The sequence below is a fragment of the Mirounga angustirostris genome, unplaced genomic scaffold, assembly GCF_029215605.1.
Source record: "Mirounga angustirostris isolate CCGP_5_RB_7025 unplaced genomic scaffold, mMirAng1.0.hap1 SCAF_17, whole genome shotgun sequence".
NCBI classification, from domain to species: domain Eukaryota; kingdom Metazoa; phylum Chordata; class Mammalia; order Carnivora; family Phocidae; genus Mirounga; species Mirounga angustirostris.
In genome coordinates, this window is record NW_026991725.1 from 41,193,261 (window position 1) to 41,216,492 (window position 23,232).

Below are 23,232 nucleotides of genomic sequence, written 5' to 3' on the forward strand. Positions count from 1 at the left end.
TTGTTCCCACCCAACCTCTGTCTGGAAGAATTCAGTATGGGCTGCAAGAGAAGCTCTTAGAAACGTCTTCTGCATCAAATCAACTCCAGGATCCACCTGCAAAACAGAGCAGTTAGTTACTTCCAAGCAGAGAGGCAGTGTTGATGGAAGAATGCAGGGTGCTGCTGGAGAGTGGGTCCGGCCCTGCGTCCCCCAGGTGCTCCAGCATCTGGTCCTGCATCCCCCAGGTGCTGGAAGCATCCAGTCTCCTTTGAGGGCCTCCCTGCTCTCTGGAAATCCTGCTTTCCCAAGTGGCCTCTTTCTCTCTGGCTCAGCTCAACCCTGTTGATCTGGGTCCTACCCTCTACCCTCTCCTTCCGACTGTCCCTTTAAACCAGATGTTGACCTCTCCGGGGCCTGGCCAGCTCCCCTGCATCCCAGGTCCCCTGCTGGGTCTGGCACTGAGAGGAGGCCTCTGATACCAGTTCAGCATGCAACCAGGTAACTGCCTTCTTGTGGGAGGGAGTCGTTCAGCCAACAAACAGTAGATTTCTGGTCTCCTGCCTTGGGCCACCTTCCTGCCTATGGTGATGTGCAAGAAGGACTCCAGCACCTCTCCCCTGCCACTTACAGTCGACCAGCTCATTGAATCTAGAAGTTGAATTCAGTGTCGGCTCTCCTGACCTGTGTCCCAAACTTCTCCGTGCTTCCTACTCATATCCTAATTTCATTTTATTTTTGTAGGAAAATATTCTGGGCAAAAAGAATCTAAACCCCAGAGATAGACTTTTATCCAGGAGTCCTGCCTCCCTTCCTGCCTTCCTTCTTGCCTTCCTTCCTTCCTTTTCAAAATTGGGGTGAAATTCACGTAACACAAAATTAACCATTTTAAAGTGACGATTCAGTAGCGTTTAGTGCATTCACAGTGTTGTGCAACCATCACCCTATCTAGTTCCAAAACCTTTCATCACCCCAAAAGGAAAGCCCCGACCCACAAGCAGTCACTCCCCATCTGCCCCTCCCCCAGCTCCTGTCAACTTGCAATCTGCTTTCTGTTTCGGGATTTTCCTATTCGGGACGTTTCATGTGAATGGAATCAAAGATAGTTCACCTTCTGTGTCTGACTTACCTCCCTCGACGTGATGTTTCTAAGGCTCGTCCGTGCTAAGCATGGATCAGAACTTCATTGCTTTTTATGGGTGAGGACTATTCCATCATGTGGCCAGGCCAGGGTTGACTTACCCATTCATCCACGACGGACGCGTGGGCTACTTCCTTCCACCTGCCGGCTAGCGTGAATAGTGCTGCTGTGAGCCTGGGCGCACACGTAGCCATTACAGTCCCTGTTTTCCACTCTTTTGGTAGAGATCTAGAAGTGGGATTTGCTAGGTCATATGATAATTTTTTAACTTTTTGAGGAACTGCAAAACCGGCATTTTCTTAAGGTGCTTGATCAATATTGGTTTCCTTCTTCCCCCTTGGACCCTTTCACCTGCCAGAAGTCACCCCTGAGACCTTCATTGCCTACAAAGTCCTGGAGGTTTTCCCCAGAGGCCGCAGGGTGGCCATAACGTGCCACTCACCCCAGGCACCCCCGCCCATCACCTACTCCCTCTGGGGGAGTCAGGGCACCGAGGTCGCCAAGAAGGTGGTGAAGACCAGAGACCTGGCCTCCTTCAGCATCAACATCACGCTCAAGTCCAGGCCAGACCTGCTCACTTACTCCTGCAAGGCGGTCTCCCCCTGGGGCGAGCATTCAGCCAGCACCAAGCTGCAGATGTACTGGGAGCTGTGGACCAGTGAGTGCACCCTGGGGGCTGGAGGTGGGGCAGGGTCTGGGCTAGAAGGCAGGAGGCTGGGGACAGGACAGGTTGCTCACCTCCAAGGCCACTCTGGGTCCCTTAGGCCTGCACCCAGAACAGTGTAGCTCCTGGCTGGGATCCAGGGCACCATCTCCTGGCAGGGGCCTTTGGGGTGGACAGAAGTGACCCGGGCCTGGGTCCCATCAGTTGAGCTCTGGCCTCATTCTGATAAAGTAGGCATTTTTTGTGCTTTATCTAGTTGAATCTTCACTACAACTGGAGGGTGGGGTTTGTGGTTCCTGGCCTATATAAAGCCTTGGTGATTAAGAATGTCGCCCCAGCCCCAAAACCTGTCTTCTTCCCACTTCTTCTCTGATCTTAACTCAGGTGTCCTTCCTGGTGGGAGGCACGGGGTGTGGTTGGGGGGAGGGGAGCTGGAGGATGTTGCCCAGGCCAGTGGTGGGCCCCTGGCCCCCTGACTCCGCCCCTGAGAGGAGCCAGCCTAGTGAAGGAGGGCCTGGGGTCCGGAGCCCTATGGTCAGGGTTCAAGTCTCGACACTTAGAGGCTGTGGGTCTTGGGCAAGTCACTCAACCTCTGTGGGCCTGGTTGCTTCATCTGCAAAACAAAAATAATAATAGTTCCTACCCCTGGAGGGCGGGAAGGATTCAGCGGAAGCTTCTAGTAGGTGGTCAGTTTGGCACAAGGGGCGGTGGTTGTTACTCATCCGTAAGGCTATTTACAGCATTAGGCTGAAGGCCCCGGGGGATTCTAGAATCTAGAATCTTATAAGTGACAGTTCTTATTCTGAAGGAACTATTCCAGTAAAAGAGCCAAGACTGAAAGAATATATAAACAGGGTTGCCAGATAAATTTTGCACAGGACATAGTCATTATTTACCTGAAATTAAAATTTAACTGGGCATCCTGTATGTATTTTTAGTTGGTAAGTCTGACAACCCAGAATATACCAAATGTGAAATTGTGTAGTACACACTGCAAGTAGAATAGAAGCTCAGACACAAGACGGAGGGGGTAATCCGGAAGGCTGCTTGGAGGCGGGAGCAATAACAGTTAGGCCTCCAGGCTCAGTAGGCATTTTATAACAAGGGAATTTGCTTGGGAGAGGGTGTGAAAGTCACCGAGCCACGCCTGTGCTAACCTCTTCCACCCTACCAGAGCCCGTGTCCCAGCTGCAGGCTACCTTCACCGTGCTGGACAGAGGATCCGGCCCCAGGGTAGAGATTTCCTGCCGGGTGTCCTCAGGCAGCCCACCCATCACCTACCGCCTGGTGGGGAAGGACGGGTCCGTCCACATGCAGCAGAGACCGAGCTATGGGCAGCCTGCCGACTTCTCCTTCGCCCTTCCCAACACGTCCACCTGGCTCCAGTGCCAGGCTGAAAATGACCTCAGTGTCCAGTCCAGCCCCTTCAAGCTGGTGCCCCCCGGTGAGAGGGCCCCTTGGTTCCCAGACGGGCAGCAGTGGGAGGTGGAAGAGCTCCGCCTCGCCTTGGCCAAGAGCAGGGAAGGGTGCTGAGAAGGGGGGCCAGCTCAACCACCGCCCTCCCTCGCAGGACAGCCGCCCCAGGGGGCCATCGTGACGCTGGCTGGCAGCCTCACCTCCATTGCCGCTGTCACCTCTTGGTTACTGGGCCGGGCCTTGTGGACCAGGTAGGAGATGGGTGCGGGATGTAGGGGACAGTGAGGATGGTGGGTGGCCTATATGGGCCACCAGGAGCCCGGCTGGAGGCAGCGGGTGGTGGGTTTGTAGGACAGGGCTGCCTCCAGGGCAAACAAAGGGCCACATGGATCATGCATGACTTGCAAAAGTTTATGAAGGGCCTACTGGGTGCCAAGTGCCTGCTGAGGGCTTGCACAGCCTGGCTTTATCTGACCCTGACCAACACTCCCAGCAGCCCTGTGATGGAGTCCCCTGGCCTCTGGATGGGGCATATTCGCCCGTCTTCCTGAGGGGTCAGAGGAGGGAGAGGGACGCCAGGAGTAGGGATGATGCCCCCCGGGGACCAGCGTGGATCAGGGGCTTCTGCTCTCCATGGCAACCACATAGGCCGGTGCTTCCTGGCTGGTGACAAGAGGCAGGGCCAGACCTCCTAGGGTCCCCTCTCCAAGGCTCTCACTCCACTGACTTGTAAAGTGACCAGGGCCTTTGTGTCGTCCATCCCCTGGCCCCGCAGGCCTCTGTGTGCTCCACCTGCCTAGCCTTTGGCAGCCGTCACCTGTGCCCCGTGAACTTCTCACCTCCCTGGGCCTCTAGGATACTGCCATCTCCTGGTTGCCTTCCTCCCTCCCTGGCCAGGCTTCTCAGTGGCCATTGTCTGTCCTTGGTACTCCTCTTGTCTCACCTCTGGGTCCCCCCTCCCGTCTCTGTCCCTTCCAGAGGCAGACTCATGGGAGAGCCGTGTCACCTCTCTGAGCCTCCGTGTTCCCTTCTATAAAATGGGATATAGAGGCCAGGCTCTCACTTGCCATGTGACCAGGGGCCAGCGCTTGTCCTCTTGGTGATTCAGTTCCCTCCCCCTTCATTTAGTGGGGTGACTAAGCCTTACAGCCCTTCTGCTGCCCAGGGCACTGATGCACTTGGCACCCTAAAACTCCCAGAGGCCTTGGGAGGGGGTGGCTGAGATGTGTATTTGCCTAACCCGGAATCTTAACTCCTTTGTCATCAAGGCTGTGACCAGAAGAGGCAGGCTTGGCAGAGTCCTCTCAGGAGGGCCCTGGTCTTTGTCCACTACAGAAAGGACCCACCATTTGCATGAAGAAAAACCTGCCAGCCCGGATTCTTGGAGCCTGGTGCTCTTCCATGAACGCACATGGTGTTAGGCTGAGGATTTTAGGATGGGGTGGGCTGTGATGGAAGGGGAAGTCCATAGGAAGGGGGGGCTCTGTGTGGCCCCTGTCCTCACCCCTCAGCTGCTTGTCACCATCCATGCAGGTCTGGAGAAAGTGGGGTACATTGTGAAAAGTCCCAGCTGCACCAACCCACCGCCCCCACAGCTGTTCCCCTCTTCCCAGGAGTGGCACTCCCATCTCCTGGTGGCCTAGTCCTCTGGCCCAACCTACTCACCTGTCACTGTCCAGCTCACCTGAGAGGACTCAGCCCTCCCCCGGCCAGCACCCTCTCATTAATCCTCACCTGTAACTAGCAAAAAGCGTCTGGAGTTTTTCCCTGCCTGTCCGCTGGTGGCCCCTAGAGAATGCACCCCCCACCCCATTCCCACTCAGCCTTCTCTGTTCAGAAGCTCTAAACCATTTGGGGGTGTGTTGGGGGAGGAGAATTGGATTAAACCCTGTCCTCTGCCTGTCACCCTGGAAACTTTGTTTCTGTCCGCACACCATCTCGGGCATGGAAGTCTAAAGTCATACATACTCGGGACCTGGTCCAGCCGGGGAAGATTTGGCGGGGGCGGGGCGGGGGGGGGGCTCGACGCCACCCCAGGCTGAGCTCCAGAGAGACGCAAAGAGTGACGGGCCAGTCAGGGAGTGCGTCCAGGCTGTGGCCTGGGGTTTGGGATGGAACGGGGAGAGAAGAGGGGGTGCTTGTGAGCCTGGGTCCTGGGCAGGTGAGGCTGTCTTCCTGCAAGGACTACTGGCTGGCCCCTTCGGTATTGGACGAGCTTCCCGGAGAAGAAGGCGGGACGGCAGGGGCGAGTGTGGGTGGGGCAGAGGGGCGGGCCCTCCGCGCCTCCCTCTCTTTCTGAGCGCTCTCTGGCGCCTTCCTGGGAGCGGGGGGACGCGGCCCGGTCACGAGCTGGGCCGGACGGCTGTTCCCTGCCGGAACGCAGGCCCCGCCCACTCCACTCGCCCCTGGCGCCGGGCCGCACTTTGCCCTCGGTCCCTGGGGCCATGTTGGCCACGCCCCGGGGGCCGGGCAGTGCCGGGGCGGGGCGGTGGCTGAGTCCTCGGCGGTCCGCGGCGGCGGCAGTGGCGAAGGCGACATGGAGAGCGGGGCCTACGGCGCGGCCAAGGCGGGCGGCTCCTTCGACCTGCGGCGCTTCCTGACGCAGCCGCAGGTGGTGACGCGGGTCGTGTGTCTGGTGAGCCGGCGGGGACTCCGGGCCCGGGGACCGGACTGGGCCGCCAGGCCCGGGCGGGGGAGGGGTTCCCGCGAGTCTGCGAGCGCGACAGGTGGCGGCGGCCGAGGCCGGGAGGGTGCGGGTGGCGCGCGTGGGGCCGGCGAGAGGGCCCGGGCCCCGCCGCCCTCCATGGCCAGGGCCCGGTCGGCTCCCTCCCACGGGCCCCAGCTTCCCCCAGCTTCCCCCAGCTTCCCCCGGTCCTCGCTGCCCCCCACCGGCCGGGCTCGGGTTGGGGTGGCCCGGAGGCGCCGCGGGGAGCAGGCCTGTCGCCCTGCTGGCGGTGGGAGGAGCTTGGGGCAGCTCCAGGACAGGTGGCCGGCGTCCTGAGACTCCGTGCTGGGGGAATTAGCCGGGAAGGGGCTTTCCCAAGCCGCGTGGGGTACCGGGGCAATATGGCCTCCTGAAACAGCATCTCCCTTCCACTCTGGAGCAGGCCGCGGGTCTGCTTCCCCACCCAAGATCAGGTGACCCCAGGATGTATCCTGTGAGGTAGGGGAGCCCTCCAGCACCAGGTTGGGGGGGGGGGTCACAGGCTCTTGGACAGCCAGCTCCCAAAGTTGGACAAGGTGTTAGAGATGGGCAGGCAGAGGGCTGGGACTGAAGTGCCCACGCTATGCCTTCATGGGGTCTGTTCCAAGGGGCAGATGCCCCGTGTGTTGGGATGGCTGTGCCAGGAGTGGGGCCTGGCACACTGCTCCCAGCATCCCGGAGTTCCGGCTTCATCTCCAGCTGGGGGTGGGGCTTGTGACTGCTAGCTCCAGAGCCTATTGAACGGGCCTTGTTCGGGCAGGGCAGGGGAGAGGCCTGGGCCCCTCCCAGTGAGAGCCAGGTGTCCAGACTGTCTTGCATCCCTGCATCTGCTGACATGGGGTGGTGGCCTTGAAGTGTAGGGAGGAGATGAGGTGACATGAGGCTGTTCCCAAGGGCCTGGAGCCCCTCCCAGAGTTCTGGCTGGCACACCCCCTTGCACCCCCAACTAGGACCTGCAGTGTTCTGAGTGCAGAATGGTGTCCACAGGACCTGCCAGTCAGACTAGCCTGGGGTGCTCCAGCAGGCACTGCAGACAGGACTCACTTATGGGCAGGAAGCAGACTGGGGTTCCCTCAGAGGGGACAATCCCGATACCAAAGAGGCCAGTAGTCCTTGTTGGAAGACAGCTGGCCCAACTGGGGAGGCCAGGCTGGAGCAGGAAAGAGTTGGAGGGGGCACCAAGAAGTGGGAGTCTGGGGGCATGGGCTTCCGCTCAGAGCACACTGGCATGCCTTTCCTGAGGGCAGGGGGGCGGGGGGAGTTCTCCATCACCCACATGTTCAGGCAGAGGTGACTCAGGCAGGAGATGATCTGCGGGTGAGGCTCCAGGCCTGGGTTTCTGTGACTTCGTGGCCCATCTCCTTCTGAACCACGGTAACTCCTCCTGGCAGGCAGCTGGGGCGGGGCAGTCCCCTCTCAGGAGATCCCCGTCCATTCCCCACCGGCCCCCAGTCCAGGAATCCCCAGCCATGCCCTTGCTGGTATCTGCTGGTGGCCTGGGAGAGGGAAGTAGAGAGAAGCGGGGAACCTGCACCAGGAGGAACTTGCTTATCAGCTCATGCCCCAAGTTCAGAAAGGGCCATGGCGCCTGACCCCCCAAAGGGGAACAGCAGCAGTGGGAGAGCCCAGGGTCCCCATCATGTGTGCCCCCCCGGGGGTTGTCTGTCGACCACTCAGCCCTTCCCCACCTGTCCCCTCAGGTCTTTGCCTTGATCGTGTTCTCGTGCATTTTCGGCGAGGGCTACAGCAATACCCACCATTCCAGACAGAAATACTGCATTTTCAACCACAACGAGGATGCGTGTGGCTATGGCATCGCCATCGGGGTGCTGGCCTTCCTGGCCTCAGCCTTTTTCCTCGTGGTTGACGTCTATTTCCCCCAGATCAGCAACGTCACTGACCGCAAATACCTGGTTATCAGCGACCTGCTCTTCTCAGGTACCTGCTAGCAGCGCCCCCATTCTATTTGGGGAGATGAATAGGAGCAGGCAGTGTTCCCCAAAGCCCTGGGGCTCTGGGATTGCAGGGCCTCGGCAACCTTGGGAGGGGCCAGGAGCAGCCCGGGGTCCGCAGCCCCACTCGAGTACACAGGTTTGCACAGCACAGGGATTTCCGTCGCTCTGCCGAAGCCCACCAGCGTTGAGTGATGGTCACGGGGCTCTGGAGCCAGGCACCCCGGTCCCCACCCTGGCTTCTGCATCAGTGCCCTTTATACTCCTGGAGGCTTCCGGGAGATCCTTGCCCAGGGCCTCCCCCGCACCCCCACCACCACAAGGAGCCCTTCCTGGGTCCCCGAACAGCCGCTGCCTCCTCCATGGAGCTGACCTTGCCCTCCCGGCCTTCTTCCCAGCTCTCTGGACCTTCCTGTGGTTCGTTGGTTTCTGCTTCCTTACCAACCAGTGGGCAGCCACCAAGGAGGAAGATGTGTTCGTGGGGGCCGACTCGGCCCGGGCAGCCATCACCTTCAGCTTCTTCTCCATCTTCTCCTGGGTAGGTGGGCCGGGGCGGACAAGGGTTGCAGTATCTTTGGAGAAGGGTGCTGGGAGGCTGACGAACCCAAAACTCGGGGTTCCCTGCAGGGTGTGCTGGCCTCCTTGGCCTACCAGCACTACAAGGCCGGAGTGGACGACTTCATCCAGAACTATGTAGACCCCACTCCAGACCCCAGCACAGCCTACGCTTCCTACCCTGGTGCATCTGTGGACAACTACCAACAACCGCCCTTCACCCAGAACGCTGAGACCACTGAGGGCTACCAGCCGCCCCCCGTGTACTGAGCCTCAGAGGGGGATGGTAAGGGAGGCGGAGAGGGTGCTGGGGGGGGCCTCCCCCCTATCCTGGACTCCTCCCATGAGCCTCGCCTCCTGGAGCTGTGGCCCCTCCTCCTGTCCTGTGCCCTTCGGAGCCTCGGCGCAGCCTGGAGGGCCACTGCTCCCCCCACCCCAGCTGCTGCTGCTGGGCCCCAGCCCAAAGTGCCTCTGCCCCAAGGGCTTCACCCACCACTCCTCAAGGGCATTTTTTAGAAAAGGATTTTTGGCCAGATGCGTTTTGTTATTGCTTTTAATGATCCCATCCCCACCTGAAATAGCTAGACCTGCCCGACATGCTGTTTTGACAAGTGCCTTAGCTTCTTCCCAGCCCAAAGGAGCCAGGCTCAGGTCCAGGCTGTGGTGGCCGCGGTTACTTGGGGTTCTGTGCCAAAGATGAGGCTGCGAGCCTTCCACCTGCTTTGCTGCTGGTGCTGGCCAGGGGCCCCCTTTCCTGCTCACTCAGGTTTGTTTCCCACCTCCTGGCGCCGTCGTGCCCACAGCCCCCTGCCTGCTCTGGGAGTTGGCAGCCCAGTGCTCACTGCTGTCCTGTCTGCTCGCTCTTGGGTCTGGGGTCCCTACCCTGTGCTTGTGCCTCTGGGCTGGTCCCCTGACAGCGGGGGCGGCGGCAGGAGGGGGGGCCTGGAAGGATGCTTGCCACAGGGGCATGGGGTAGCACTCCCTTCTCCTTGTCCCCACCCCTTGGCAACAGGGAGGGGCTTTGCCTGACCGGAAACGCCCAGCTTTATGTAAATATTCTGCCACTGTTAGGTGTGGGGTGCTCCCATAGCCCCCGGGCTGTTCTGAATGTATTAAGAAGCCTTGGGGATAAGACGCACAGATCCCTGGTTCTAGTAGACGGATTCCAAGACAGAATAAATGTTTTCCTCGTTCATAATCTCCATTGTCATTCGTTGGGCCTTAGCCTAGAGGTCGAAGAGAAATTCCACTCTGGGGTGCACCCTGGGAGGGGGTTGGTTTTGAATAGTCCCGGCGGCCTGCCCCTCTGGTACGCCTCACGCACGCATGCGCACACACTGCCTCGTCTGGGGTCTCATGCCTCACGCTGCCGTCCATCAGCATCTTAAAATAGCAACTGTGCTCAGCTTGTAAACAAGACAGTTTCTCTGGACTGCCTTGCCAGGGCCTTGCTGTGCCCTTGCTAGAGTTGGGGTGGGGGCACCAGGGAGCTGCCCCACTGAATGCCCCTTCCCTGGTAACCCTTTCCTTCCCAACCCCTCCTAGCAGAGTGAGGAGTCCCCTGGCGAGGCCCAGTCCTCCACGTCCTGCCTGCAGACAGGGGTTGTTAGCACCGGGGGCGAGCCCATCTCTGGCAGGAGGGGCCAGGGCGCCCGAAGCACCTCATTTCCCTTTTGGAGCAGGGACTGTCAAAAGTGGGCCTGTTAGTTTGAAAATCCTGAGTAGCAATTAATACGGTTCTATGACCACCTGTGACTCAGGACCAGTCACCAGCAAGCTGGAGTAGAACAAAGGGGAGAGGCAAGCCAGGGCAGGGAGGCCACCCCAGAACCCTGATCCCATCTGCACCGGCGTGGGGGTCGGGGGCTCGCCCACCCCAGCGGATTCTTGCTTCCATGCAAGCCGCTGACAGCCCATTTTACAAGGTACAGCTGAGCTAGTCTTCTGGGCTCCTGAGCTATCAAGTGTCTATTTCACAAACAAAACCTGACCCCACAGCCCCAGCTGGCAGACCTGACCATAGCCTTGTCTTTCCATCCTGGGACCCAGGCTCCTCCGTCCACCCATTTTGTCCTGAAACCCGTCCAGACAGAAGAGTAAGCAAATGGTCCTCCTAGGACGCGCTTCATGGTCGCTTCTCAGTGAAAGTGGTGTGGCTAAGAGACTAGTAGTGCTAGAAGAAGATCTGGAAAGAAATCCCCACGTGTGTCACATCAGAGCTGTCTACAGTGAGACCCAGGGCATCCCAGGCTGTTAAAGACAAATGTGGTTTCGGGGCACCTGGGTGGCTCAGTTAAGTGTCTGACTTCTGCTCAGGTCATATCTCAGTGTCCCTGGGATCAGGCTCCCCGCTCAGCGGGGAATCTGCTTGTCCCTCTCCCTCTGCCCCTCCTCCCGCTTGTGCTCTCTCAAAAATAAAATCTTACAGAAAAAAAAGACAAATGTGCTTTCACCAACCAGTAAATTTTAATATTAGTTACTAATCCACACGCTACAACAGAATCATAGACCCTAACCCTAGCCACCTGTGCCCCTAACCACCCCCCCCACACACACACTTTAAAAGATTAAGTCCCTGGGACCTGAGCCCCAGCAGGGTAAGTGTCTCCCATGTGAGAGAAGCTGTAATTCTGGAGAAAATGATCACCCGGAGTGTAGGAAGCAGGAGGCCATCAGTCCAGCCACCCTTGGGGGCCAGGAGTCAGTCCCAAGCAGAGACAGAAACCTCTGCGTGGGCCGAGGCTCGGTCTGAGCCGGAGGTACCGGCGCTCGGACTTCCCAGTGAGAACAGAAACTCAACAGCGAAAGCCACAAGGGGGAAGAAGCCATGGGCGCCGATGTCGCCAGTGTGTGGTTCTGCCCCTCACCCCACAGGAGGGGGGGTGGCTGCGGCAGCCAGACCCTGAGCTCACGAGTGGACCAGCAGCCGGGAAGGGAACCAGGAAAGGGGGAAACGGGATGTGCAGACCACCAGCCCAGGACCTGCACCGCGGGAGGCAGAAAGTCCCATCTTCGCCCCACCCCCCACGTCCTCCTGGGGGAAGGCTGCGCGGCGGCCGGCCGGCAGGGGGCGGCCGCGGGACGGGGAGCCTCAGATGGCCGGGCTGCACTGCAGGATCTGATGCGGAGCAAAGAGCTTCCGCGCTCCCGCCGCCTCTCCTGGCTTTCCCGGCACCGGCACCGGGCAGTTCTCCTTGTTCTCCTTGCCGTCCGGCGCGGCGGGCAGACCCGAGGCCTTCTTGAAGTAGCAGAGGCGGCACACGGAGTGGTATTTGTCTGCTCCTCCAATCACCTCGACCTGGCCACGGGACGGACGCAAAGGGCCTGGGCTGAGAGGGGGCACAGCGCCTCCGGGCCTCCCCCCACCCCCCCGCCCCGGAGCAGGCAGGTGGGGGCTACCTCTTTCTCCGAGCCTAGCCGCTTGGTGTAGGCGGCCTCCCGGAAGCACTCCATGCACACGGCTGTCAGCTTCACCACGCTCTCCGCCAGGGGCACCAGGTTCAGGATGCTCCCGAATGCCTACACTCCCAGGGAAAGACAGCAGGTGAGCACATCTACCTGGCCAGGTGGGTTTTTCCCTGGAATCCTTGGATGGACTCCCAGGCAAGCCAGGGAGCTGGGTCTGGCTCATCTGAGTGCCCGGGCTAGGACACGGCCCGGCTCAAAGTGCCCCCAGGTGTCAAGCCCGGGTCATCCAGGTAGCACTGCATTGAGAGAAGAGGCTCGCAGGGCTGCCCCTGTTCTTCTCAGGCCCTTCCCTCCCTCCAGATCCCCTCCAAAGCCTGTATCAGATGCCTCACCTTCCTCTGGAAGGTCCCATCCAGTGCGGCCACAATCACGGTCTTCCCAGCGTTGGCCATAGTCTCGCTGAACTCCACGATGTCTGGGAACTGGAAGGGGGCAGGGGTAGGGGGGAACATCAGTGAGCTTCCACCCAGAGCAGCAGCTTCCGGGAGCCACAGAGACACTGCCACCCATCAGTGTGGAGCATGAGAACAGGGTGACCCCAGCCCTCTTGCCAGTGCCCAAGACCAGGAGACCAGTGTCTCCGTGCTCACCCCCACTTCGCACAGCCACGCACATCCACAACCACCCTCGTCCCCTAACCATCGCTGGCTCTCCACACAGAACAGGTGCACTCCAGGCCCGAGCACATCGGACCCATCACTAGATCATGCAACCCAGCTGGAGGTGATCTAATACCGCGGTGGCCAAAAGCTCAGGCCAGAGGGCTGTTCAAGGGTTCATGCCTTGAACCATGCTCTGGTTGAACCCATGACTGTGTGACCTTGGCAAGGACTTAATGTTTCTGAGCCTAAGAATGGCAAGGAACGCCCCCGGTGTTGCTCATGGATCCAAGGCACTCAAATAGTGAACAGATGATATGCCCTCTGATTCCTCAAGAGGGGCCTGGGTTCTGCCAGCCAGTTACAGAGTAGGATGACACAGCAGGCCCTGCGTTTACTTGGTAAATCAGCTGTCATTCTAAGTGGCCGAGGGTGAGGATGCTACTTCTGCAGAGCCTTTGTGAGTTTTCACTGCTCAATCAAACTGCTTCCAGTGGACTGCGTTTGTCTATGTGAATTGGTCTTTGAGTTGTGTGAACAGGCACGTTCTTGTCTTGGGGCAGCGGGTCTCTCCCCAAGCCGTTCAAGCCTGGCTTGGCCCATTTATTGAGGTGTGAGGTAACGGAGACCTGGACAGTTAGCAAGACAAGGTCCGTGAAGGTGGCTAGGAAAACCAAGAGCAATTCGAGTAGGATTCAGCTGCAGCCAAATCTGACTACCCTCTGCAGGGCTGGCCAGGCCCGAGCACAGAAGCACCCCCCACCCCACCCACCCCGACTCTGGCATGTTCGCACACTCATTGCGGGTCACAGAAATGCAGCTCCCATTGCGGGTCACAGAAATGCAGCTCCCATCCTGCAAGGGGCTCTCGGCCAGTAAACACCCCCCTCCCTAAGTTGTCACAAAGAAAATGGTTTCCAGACGTTACCAAATAATCCCTGAGTGGGGGGCAGGGGCAAAACCGCACAGAGATGAGCATCCCTGTGCCTCACCCACCACATGGAGGCATAATGTCAGGACACTGGTCCTTCCACACCCAGGTTTAGGGGCCCAAGGAGGGTCTTTGGCCCCCTCCCGCCCACTGCGCTGATGCCAACATTCAAAGAGCTCACTTCATCCCCTGGTCACATGCCACCTCCCTGGGAAGGGGTCCCCAGCAGGGGTTCCTGAGGCCTCCAAGATAAGACAGCGCTGTGCACATGGCCAGCACACTGCAGAGTGCCCACTGGGAAGCTCATAATTGACCTTTTTTTTTTTTGGACATTTATTTTTATTGCTGTTTTTATGTTATGGGTTGACCTGTGTCCCTTCCCACCCCCCACATTCACGCTGAAACCCTAACCCCCAATACCTCAGAACATGACCTCATTTGGAGGTAGGGTCTTCCCAGATGCCACCCCATTCAAGTGAGGTCAGCAGGGTGAGCCCCAATATCATATGACTGGTGTCCTTACAAGAAGGGGGCATTTGGATGGAGACACAGAGGGAGGATGGCCATCTACAAGCCAAGGGGAGAGGCCTGGAATGTTCCCCATCCTGGCCCTCACAAGGAAATGAGCCTGCCCACACCCTGATTTCGGGCTTCCAGCCTCAAGAATTGGGAGAGAATCAATTCCTGCTGTGTAAGCTGCCTGGTCTGTGCTACTCGTTACAGCAGCCCTAGGCAGAGAATGCAGGTCACACTTAGAACAGAACTTCAGGGGGACACCGGGTGGCGCAGTGGGTTAAGCCTCAGCCTCCGACTCTTGGTTTCGGCTCAGGTCATGATCTCCTGGTCAGGAAATCGAGAACCCCTGGGAGCCCCACATTGGGCTCCATGCTCAGCAGGAAGTCGGCTTCCCTCTCCCTCTACCCCTCTCCCTACTCCCACACACACTCTCCCTCTCTCTCTCTCAAATAAATAAATAAATAAAATTTAAAAGAAAATAAAATAAATAGGGGCGACTGGGTGGCTCAGTTGGTTAAGCATCTACCTTCAGCTACCTTCCTGATCCTGGGGTCATGGCACTAAGGCCCGCGTGGGGCTCCCTGCTCAACAGGGAGCCTGTTTCTCCCTCTGCGGCTCCCCCTGCCTGTGCTCTCTCTTGTGCACTCTCTCTCTCAAATAAATAAATAAAATCTTAAAAAAAAGAAAAGAAATAAAATAAACTAGGACTTCAGGGCACCCAGCTGGCTCAGTCAGAAGAGCGTGCAACTCTTTTTTTTTTTTTTTTAATATTTTCTTTATTTATTTGACAGAGAGAGGGACAGACAGAGAGCACAAGCAGGGGGAGCAGCAGAGGGAGAGGCAGGCTTCCCGCCGAGCAGGGAGCCCAATGCGGGGCTCGATCCCAGGACCCCGGGACCACGACCCGAGCCGAAGGCAGACGCCCAATGACTGAGCCACCCAGGCGCCCCAGAGCGTGCAACTCTTGATCTCAGGGTCATGAGTTTGAGCCCCACGTTGGGTATAGAGATTACTTAAATAAATAAAAACTTTAAAAAATAAAATAAAATAGAACTTCCAAGCGCTTAGCAAATTTCGGGTTTTCTTGGTGGAAGAAATAGTTCCAACATGGGATCTGGGTAGGAAAGTACCAGCAGAGGGTCCTCACTGGCGTCCAGCTGCCTGTTCCACACCTCTGGGCGACTAGCAGCGAGCCGCTTCCTAAAGGAGTTTTGATGGAGGGGAAAGAACTCAGAGCAGAGATTAGGAAGCCTCCGAGTGGAGGATCTGCACCTCCGTCATCTTCCTGCCAAGAGCCGCCTGGCTCGTGATCCCGGCCCAGTGACCCCCGGCTCTGCCCCGGCTGGGGCCTCGCTTCCTGGCAGACACGCCAGCCTCGCAAGGGCAAAGCCCACAAAGGACGGGACAAACTAAAACGTTCAACCGTGGATGGTAAAACACGAAATGAAACGCCACAGACGGAACTCAAAGGCAAACAGGGAAAACGTCGTCACAGCACGTGACAGAGTGGTGCCGGCCACTTCACGTGCACTGGAGGACAGACAGACCAAGAGAAAAAGGAGTGGAAGCCCTTCCAAGGCAGTTTACAAAAGGAGCAAGAAATACAAGAAGCCGATAAACATAGAAACAGGCAGCAGCAACGAAAGAGAAATGCAGTGGAACTGGGCGTGCGGGCGTGTGTGTGCGCACGTGGGCACGCTCCGCCACCTGCCCTTCACTCCTCTCTCTTGGGGATTTCTGCAAAGGCCCAGCGGTCACGCTGCCCTCTGCACCTGCTGTCCACTCTCCATCCATGGGGCCGAGCCTGCCTGCAGCCACGCACTTCCCTCCCACCCGAGACACACCCAGCCGGCCAGCAGCTCACTCCCTGCCTCTCCCACAGGCCCCTTTCGGACTACCCCACCTTAGCTCCATCCCCCTGACAGTGCCTTCCCGTCCAGGTGTCTCCACCTGACCTATGACGTCATTCTCTCCCTGGACTAGAATGTGAGCTCATGGGGTGGAGCCTCTGGCTGAATCCCCACCGAGGACACAGCTGGCATGGGGCACAAGCCCAGAAAGTACTGATAAATGAATGAATGAAAATGAATGGATGAATGGGATTGACCCCTTGACCAGCAATTCCACTTAGCAGATAAATCCCAATACATCAGACAGCAACCCAAGATGTCCATCACAGCCTTTATTATTTCTTTTTAATAGGAATTCTTTTTTTTTTTTAAAGATTTTATTTATTTATTTGACAAAGACAGAGACAGCGAGAGCAGGAACACAAGCAGGGGGAGTGGGAGAGGGAGAAGCAGGCTTCCCGCTGAGCAGGGAGCCTGACGCGGGGCTCGATCCCAGGACCCTGGGATCAGGACCTGAGTCAAAGGTAGCCGCTAATGACTGAGCCACCCAGGCACCCCATCACAGCCTTTAAATGGCACGTGCCAGGGGGCCAGCATAAGTACGATAGGGTACATTTGTAAGCATTTGTAAGGATGGGTACATCCTCGCAGACGGGAACATTTGCTGACATGGGTAAACAGCCATACAGCGTGATAGGAGCCCCCTCTCTTTAAAAATGTATGCCTAGGGGCGGCTGGGTGGCTCAGTCATTAAGCGTCTGCCTTCGGCTCAGGTCATGATCCCAGGCTCCTAGGATTGAGTCCCACGTCAGGCTCCCTGCTCAGCGGGAAGCCTGCTTCTCCCTCTCCCACTCCCCCTGCTTGTGTTCCCTCTCTCGCTGTCTCTGTCAAATAAATAAACAAAACCTTTAAAAAATAACTATCATAAAAAAATAAAAATGTACGCCTATAAAGACTAGACAGATGTAGAACCAATGTGTAATGGGTTTTTTATTTGTTTTTCTGGGTTGTGAAAACACAAGAGCCGCCCCAGCTGCAGGGGCTAGCCTGGCACTCACCGCTGGGCTCTGGTGTTATCACGTGGCACGTAATTAATTTCACGGAGCATGAGCAGCAGGCAAGGCCACTCCACGAGCGCAATGGGTAGTCCTGTCTGGGCACAGACTATAAGGGACCACACACTCCCCTGTCCTGGTCAACATGAGTGACCATTCCTGCTTTACCAACTCGGCTTCAGCCTCCTGGTCCCCCCTCCCTAGAGAGCAGCTTTAAGATGCCGGTCACGGTCACCTCCCTTCCTGAGGGCACTGGATCAAGAGCTAAGCCAACCTCCTAAAACCCTCCCTAGAATGAGCCCCACAGGCCCCAATCCTAATAAGCAAGCCCTCTCCAGGCCCTCGGTGAGACGCCCCCGGGTCCCACAGTGTGGGCTGTCCCTGCAGCAATGAATAACCACTCACCAAACACACACACAAAAGAATTTCAGGGCATAGAGGTGAGTAAAATACAGTAAAGGGGGCCATGTGCCCAAATTCCAATGGTCAGAAGGGCAGCAGAAGGGACGCCTGCAACTTCTAGAGATATGCCACCCCGCACCAGGGACCTCCACGTTTTCCCAATTCCATTCTCCGGATGCACCCACCCAGGGCCATCTGAGAAGCTGCGTCGCCAGGCCTCCCCGCCACTGACTCAGAATAAAGTTCTAGCGTTTTCAGCTACTGAAACCTTGGGCTTGTTTGTTACAGCAGCTCATGTCACCCTCACGACGGTCCCGGGTAGAGGTGAGGACACCCATACCACTCCTGAGACCTGAAGTAAGCCCCACGGGGAGGGAGTTATACTTCATTCATTAGATGCACTCGCAGCAACAAAACACCCCGAAGCCCAGGAGGGACACCAAGGCCACAAAGGACAACCTGCAGACTCAGCCAGAGTGCACTCCTGAAGAAAGGAAAGACTGAGCCGGAAAGGCCTTTAACACAAGATTTCCAGAAAGACAAGGGAAGGAACAGCAACAGTTAAAACAAACGGTACATCCATAAACAGAAACAAGGACACGTGAATTAGAGCGGGAGTTACGTGAAAAGAACTAACCGAAATCCCAAATGAAAAACAGTCTCTGAAACCACACACACTTTGGGAGACGTTCCCAGGACACCGGCTGGATGGGGGGGGGGGGCAGTTTCGGAGTGACAATAGCATCTCCCCTCCAGGCACAAAGGCCACCAGCACTCAAATGTGAAAAGTACACCAGACCCCAAACTCAGCAGAGAACCTCCCAGGACACACTCTTCCGAGAGCAAACCCGTCACCCAGTCACCTGCTCGGGAAGGCCGCCAAAGACTGAGGGCAGCCTTCTCCTTAGCGGCAGGAAGGGATGCTGCTTTTCCAAAGCCACAGGGAAAAACCATCGTCAAGCTACCCCTTCTGCCACCCTGCTTAACATACAGAACAAAATAAAGACATTTTCCTACCAAGACTCAGAAAGCTTCCCACCAAAACATCCTGAGCTGTAAGAACTACTAAAGGATGTACTTTGCAAGAGGAGAAACAAATCCATAACGAACAAGCCAGAAGCAACAGCGAGGCAAACAGAACATTGCTTAGGTACCAGCGTTGAGAAATTGACTTGAATTCATGACCCCGAGATCAGGAATCATATGCTCTACAGACTGAGCCGGCCAGGCACCCCAAGAAACTTAATTTTGTTGTTGTTGTTGTTCACTGTAAATATATATATATATATATATATATATTTTTTTTTTTTTTTTCCCTTGCGGGGGAAGAGAGGGAGAGAGAGAATCTTAAGCAGTCTCCACACTCAGTGCAGCCCAACACAGGGCTCGATCTCATGACCCTGAGATCATGACCTGAGCCAAAATCAAGAGTCAGAGGCTCAAATGATTAAGCCACCCAGGCACCCCGACCCCCCCACCTTTTTTTTTATTATATATATTTTTTAAGAAGGTAAAATAAATCCCTTAAAACATGAAAAGCAGGGGCGCCTGGGTGGCTCAGTCGTTAAGTGTTTGCCTTCGGCTCAGGTCATGGTCCCAGGCTGCTGGGATCGAGCCCCGCCTTGGGCTCCCTGCTCAGTGGGAAGCCTGCTTCTCCCTCTCCCACTCCTCCTGCTTATGTTCCCTCCTTCACTGTGTCTCTCTCTGTCAAATAAATAAAATCTTTTTAAAAAATAAAATAAAATAAAATCTTTAAAAAAAAAAACATGGAAAGCAGTACAGGGAATCCAAAGGGTATTCAGACACCAGTTGGAGCAAGTTAGCGTTGCCTACTAAAAGATCAGAGATAGAACAAAATACCTTCCAAACCAGCACAGGAGAAAGGAGGACAGACTGGGAGTTCGTAGGCAGAATGCCAGGACAAGCCAACTTACAAACTGCCCTTCGTCGATGCCTATGACAGCCACACCCAGGGCTTCCTGGGCCACGTCCCGGAGCAGGCAGGCTGGTAGCGCCTCCATGGTGTTCCTGGGGAGAGAAAGCCAGCACATGAACAAGGCAAGGGAGCGGAAACCTGGACACAGGGGCCAGGGGCCAGCTCCCGTGACCACCCTACCCCCAAAGCACACTGCACTGTTGGGCTGGAGCTTGCAGTTAGTGCCTGTGGGAGGCATTTGGGGAGAATAAAGGCCCATGTTCAGAAAAGCAGTCATTCAACACAAGTTATTTCCCTTGATGCTCTGGACTAGAAATTGGCAATGCGCGATACAAAGCTTAACGGAGACTCAAAGGCTCCACTTCTGTTCAGTGTGGGTCAGGGCAGGAGAAATGCTTTAATTTCTTTTTTAAATGAGAAAAAGGACACACATAACTACAACTCAGGCTGCCTTCTAGCTGTCTTTCTATCAATGCCGTCATAAAATATAATTTTTTACTTCTTTCTTTTTATGGAGGAAGGGGCCCACGCAAGGCAAAAGTGCCCCGGAAAGTCCACCGTGGTCCTGGGCAGAGCATGAGCACCAGACTCAGCCCTGTGTGTCCCAGCAGAGATAAGCCTAGGACTCCAGCCAACATGGCCAGAGAAGAACTCAATCCACTTGGCTCTTCTGGCAGATCGAAGGATTTCACCATGATCACAGAGCTATTAACTGGCAGAGCCAAGACTCAAATCTAAGGTCATACTGTTGTTGCCCTGTGTGGCCAACGGGGAGAATATTATCCAGAAGAGTTTGAAAGCCAAAGGCCGAATGTGGGAAGCTTCCACCCCAACCTGCCTCCACACCCAGGGCCATTTCTGAAGAGGGATCCTATTCTCTGTCCTCTGTCTTTTTAAACAGAGTCTGTTTTTCTACAATGAGTTTTTTTTTCCGTGTTCATTTTTCCTGCTCCTCAACTAGCCTTCTGAGGGGCTGGTACTTCATTTTTTTTTTTTTTTTAAGATTTTATTTATTTATTTGAAAGAGGGAGCACACAAGTGGGGGGGAGGGGCAGAGGGACACATGGACTCCCTGCTCCCCAGGACCCCGGGACCATGACCTGAGCCAAAGGCAGACGCTTAACGACTGAGCCACCCAGGCGCCCCCTGTAGCTGTATTTAGAAAAATAAAATACTTTACAACCCCTGCACAGTTATTATCTTGCTATAATTCTACTCCAAGATCTGGGAAGAGCATGAGATGGTATTGCCTGAATTTTAAATTCCCCCTTCCCTCCCCAAATAGAGAAAACCACAGGGTGGGCAAGGGCAGCGTCTCCGGAGCCCTGTCGCTCCCACCAAGGGCTCGGTCCCAGCCGTGGTCTGTCCCAGCCTCCGCAGCCCGAGTTGGAGGGCATCTCTGCCACTCCGGGCAGAGCTCAGACGGGCCCCTGCCCTCCTGACTTCTCGTCCCGGGACAGGGCTGCCTCCTCTGCTCTCACTGTCCTCCCTGGATTCACCCCCACTCAGCAGCAGCGGAGGCAGACACCGTGTTTCTGGGGAGAAGCGAACCGGACCGCATAAATGACCAGCATCAGACAGCACGGCCGGAAGCACCTGTCACTCAAATCCTGACGCTTAGCCCCGAGTCCCAGGCACTGTCCACCCCACCACCCGCCTGGCTTCAGAAACCCCATGCTCCCAGCCCATGGCCACACACTGGGCCATCCCGAGGTTCCAAGGCTGCATGCACAGCATGGCTTTGCCGCTGGGGGCTCAGGTGGACAAGTCCCAAGGACAGAGATCATGTCCCGGGCTCAGAAATCTCAGGCCCCAATCTGCAGCCAAGGAACAGGGAAGAGGCAAACTAAATTTAAGCCTCCCTCCCCACCTCAGGTGGCAAAGGCAAATGTCTGCAGGGTGCAGGCAGATTAACATAAACCCGGAATGCCTGAAGGACGCATGATGACCAAGAGTGAGCTGGGGCTAAGACAACTACAAAGTTAAATGAAAAGAAACATCAGGCTCAACAAAACCAGTTTTGCAAACCGCACAGAGGTAAGCATGGCACTACTGACAATTGGGGCGGGATCAGTATTTGTCGTGGGGCTGTCCTGTGCATTGTGGGATGTTCAGCAACATCCCAATGCCCCTCCCCCACTCCAGTTGTGAGGACTAAAAATGTCCCCAGACGTTGCCAAATGCACTCTGGGGGAGGGGGCGTGAAATTGTCCCTGCTTAAGAACACTGAGCTAGAATTCTGTGAAAGGCCAAGTCCTAAGATCCCTTGCCAAGCGACTTTGCAAATTTGCTGAGTTGCAATATTTCAGTGCCAGGCATCGGCATTTTTTTTTTTTTAAGATGTTATTTATTTGACAGAGAGAGACACAGTGAGAGAGTGAACACAAGCAGGGGGAGTGGGAGAGGGAGAAGCAGGCTTCCCGCAGAGCAGGGAGCCCGATGCGGGGCTCGATCCCAGGACCCTGGGATCATGACCTGAGCCAAAGGTAGACGCTTAACGACTGAGCCACCCAGGTGCCCCGGGCATCAGCATCACTAACCATTCCCACTAAAGACAGCTCTGACAGTATGTTCCAGGCCCTGGGAATTTTCACCAGGTTTCCAGGGGAGGTCCTGTGACAGGACAGAAGACAGCAGGGACTCACCGGTCATGCGTGGAGAAGCTGCTGCTGTACCTGGTATCTTTGGCATACTTGATCACCAAGCACTTGTACTGGGCAATCTGGAAGCGACGGACCCGTCTCATCAGCTCAGTACTGCAAGAGCAGAGCACTCTGTGAGGCCCACGGTATAAAGAGTGGGCAAGGAAGACCCCCTCGGCACAAGCAGGGCACCCCACCACCTTCTAGGGGTCTACAGCCTGAGACCCACCAATGGACAGAAAGACCAGTGAGGACAGAGGGCCCATGCTCTGGGAGTTCACAATCTAGGCCTGAGAGGGATGCCATCGAGAGCTTTAAGTCACTAGAGAGCCTGGGAATAACAGAATGATAAAGGTGTGCTGGACCGGAAGTGTTCTCCTTGGGGAGGGCGGCAAGGAATGACCCCCAGCTGGTCCAGGGATGGGATGAAGGAATAAGTATCTCAGGGATCTGGTGGGGTGGGCAGAGGCAAAGGCCCCAGATTGCATTCCAAAGTAGTCTCATCCCAGAGGCCTTCACATAGTCTGAATTGACTTCACTAAATCTTTTTGTGCAAGAGAAAAAGCACTTTGCCTCTGGGTCTCAGAGCCCACCTTAGCCTCACCACGGAGGGCAACAGGTTTGCACTGGAGTGATCCCCCCGGGCGGAGGGCGTTACTTAGGGGGCTCACTAGCCCTGCCTAGGTCAGATGATGGTCCTGTCACATCAGGGGAGCAAAGGTGCCCTGGTCTGACTCTTTAGTGTGTAAAGTACCGGAGGAAACAGTCACACCAGAAGGAGGGGTGCCCACACTGTAGGGTGAACAGGCTTTCGTGAGAGGCTAAACCCTCAGCAGCTGTATCCAGCCGCAGGAAGGAGCGGTGGCGAACGACCCTAATGGACGGGTCTGAGCTGGGCGGGCAGTGAAGGAGCGCCTGCTCCAGGACCAGATCCCAGGGAGGAGCAGCATCCCGGGCGGGAACGCGCCGTCCGGCAGTGGGGGCTGTCCTGGGGGTGCTGTCTGAGAGGGGCGGCAGGCAGGCCCCGGAGGGGCGTCAGGGGAGGAGGACGGGCCCCCCGGAGGGTAGGGATGGGGGAGAAGGTGGTCCCCGCGAGGCCATGACTTACTTACCTTTTTCCTGAAAACATGGGTCCTAGAATCACCTAGGAGAGAAGGCGAGGTCACTTCGGGGCCCGCTGCGCACGGACGCCCGGCCATGGCCACAACCACAACCCCGACCCCGCTCCCACTCCCGAGTGCTGGGAGCCAGTCCCCGCGCCGGCACCTGAATCTGCCCCCGGGTCTTGCTGGGGGAGCCGGGCAGCACGGTGGGCAGGTTGATGCAGCTCATGGCGCCTCCAGGAAGCTTGCAGCTCAGGGACTCTCCGGTGCCACCGCCCAGCCACCAGGCGCCGGTTCCCGCGCGGTCCGCATTTATACC

The 23,232-nt window shown here is 56.7% G+C and overlaps 3 protein-coding genes across 4 annotated transcripts; 2 read left to right on the forward strand and 1 right to left on the reverse strand.

Moving 5' to 3' along the window:
- The first annotated feature begins 470 nt into the window (after nt 1-470).
- Nucleotides 471-3,455, forward strand: CUNH17orf99 (chromosome unknown C17orf99 homolog). The gene is made up of 4 exons (XM_045890168.1): nt 471-480; nt 1,479-1,778; nt 2,959-3,228; nt 3,355-3,455. The coding sequence occupies exons 1-4, from the start codon at nt 471-473 to the stop codon at nt 3,453-3,455; spliced, it is 681 nt and encodes a 226-aa protein (XP_045746124.1).
- Nucleotides 3,456-5,650: 2,195 nt separating this feature from the next.
- On the forward strand, nt 5,651-8,911 carry SYNGR2 (synaptogyrin 2). 2 transcript variants are annotated; one of them, XM_045888360.3, is made up of 4 exons: nt 5,664-5,835; nt 7,605-7,842; nt 8,255-8,394; nt 8,484-8,911. In XM_045888360.3, the coding sequence occupies exons 1-4, from the start codon at nt 5,737-5,739 to the stop codon at nt 8,679-8,681; spliced, it is 675 nt and encodes a 224-aa protein (XP_045744316.1). In that variant the 5' UTR covers nt 5,664-5,736; the 3' UTR covers nt 8,682-8,911. The 2 variants fall into 2 exon arrangements, with proteins under 2 accessions (XP_045744317.1, XP_045744316.1); XM_045888361.3 differs by lacking the exon at nt 8,255-8,394 and having other exon boundaries at nt 5,651-5,835; nt 8,484-8,796.
- A 1,944-nt stretch (nt 8,912-10,855) lies between these two features.
- On the reverse strand, nt 10,856-23,208 carry TK1 (thymidine kinase 1). The gene is made up of 7 exons (XM_045888359.2): nt 23,077-23,208; nt 22,923-22,954; nt 21,814-21,924; nt 19,167-19,260; nt 12,212-12,301; nt 11,811-11,930; nt 10,856-11,709 (listed from the first exon to the last, which is right to left on the reverse strand). Exons 1-7 carry the CDS (start codon nt 23,140-23,142, stop codon nt 11,503-11,505), a joined length of 720 nt encoding a protein of 239 aa, XP_045744315.1. The 5' UTR covers nt 23,143-23,208; the 3' UTR covers nt 10,856-11,502.
- Between the last annotated feature and the right edge of the window lie 24 nt (nt 23,209-23,232).

Excerpts from the sequence above, each read along its gene's own strand:
- CUNH17orf99 (XM_045890168.1), top strand. Across the intron at positions 1,779-2,958 it reads GTACTGGGAGCTGTGGACCA|AGCCCGTGTCCCAGCTGCAG; the intron begins GTGAGTGCACCC and ends CCACCCTACCAG. Across the intron at positions 3,229-3,354 it reads CTTCAAGCTGGTGCCCCCCG|GACAGCCGCCCCAGGGGGCC; the intron begins GTGAGAGGGCCC and ends CCTCCCTCGCAG.
- SYNGR2 (XM_045888360.3), top strand. The coding sequence starts at position 5,737 with ATGGAGAGCGGGGCCTACGGCGCGGCCAAGGCGGGCGGCTCCTTCGAC. Across the intron at positions 5,836-7,604 it reads TGACGCGGGTCGTGTGTCTG|GTCTTTGCCTTGATCGTGTT; the intron begins GTGAGCCGGCGG and ends CTGTCCCCTCAG. Across the intron at positions 8,395-8,483 it reads TCTTCTCCATCTTCTCCTGG|GGTGTGCTGGCCTCCTTGGC; the intron begins GTAGGTGGGCCG and ends GGTTCCCTGCAG.
- TK1 (XM_045888359.2), bottom strand. The coding sequence starts at position 23,142 with ATGAGCTGCATCAACCTGCCCACCGTGCTGCCCGGCTCCCCCAGCAAG. Across the intron at positions 22,955-23,076 it reads AGACCCGGGGGCAGATTCAG|GTGATTCTAGGACCCATGTT; the intron begins GTGCCGGCGCGG and ends CTTCTCTCCTAG. Across the intron at positions 19,261-21,813 it reads AGCTTCTCCACGCATGACCG|GAACACCATGGAGGCGCTAC; the intron begins GTGAGTCCCTGC and ends TTCTCTCCCCAG.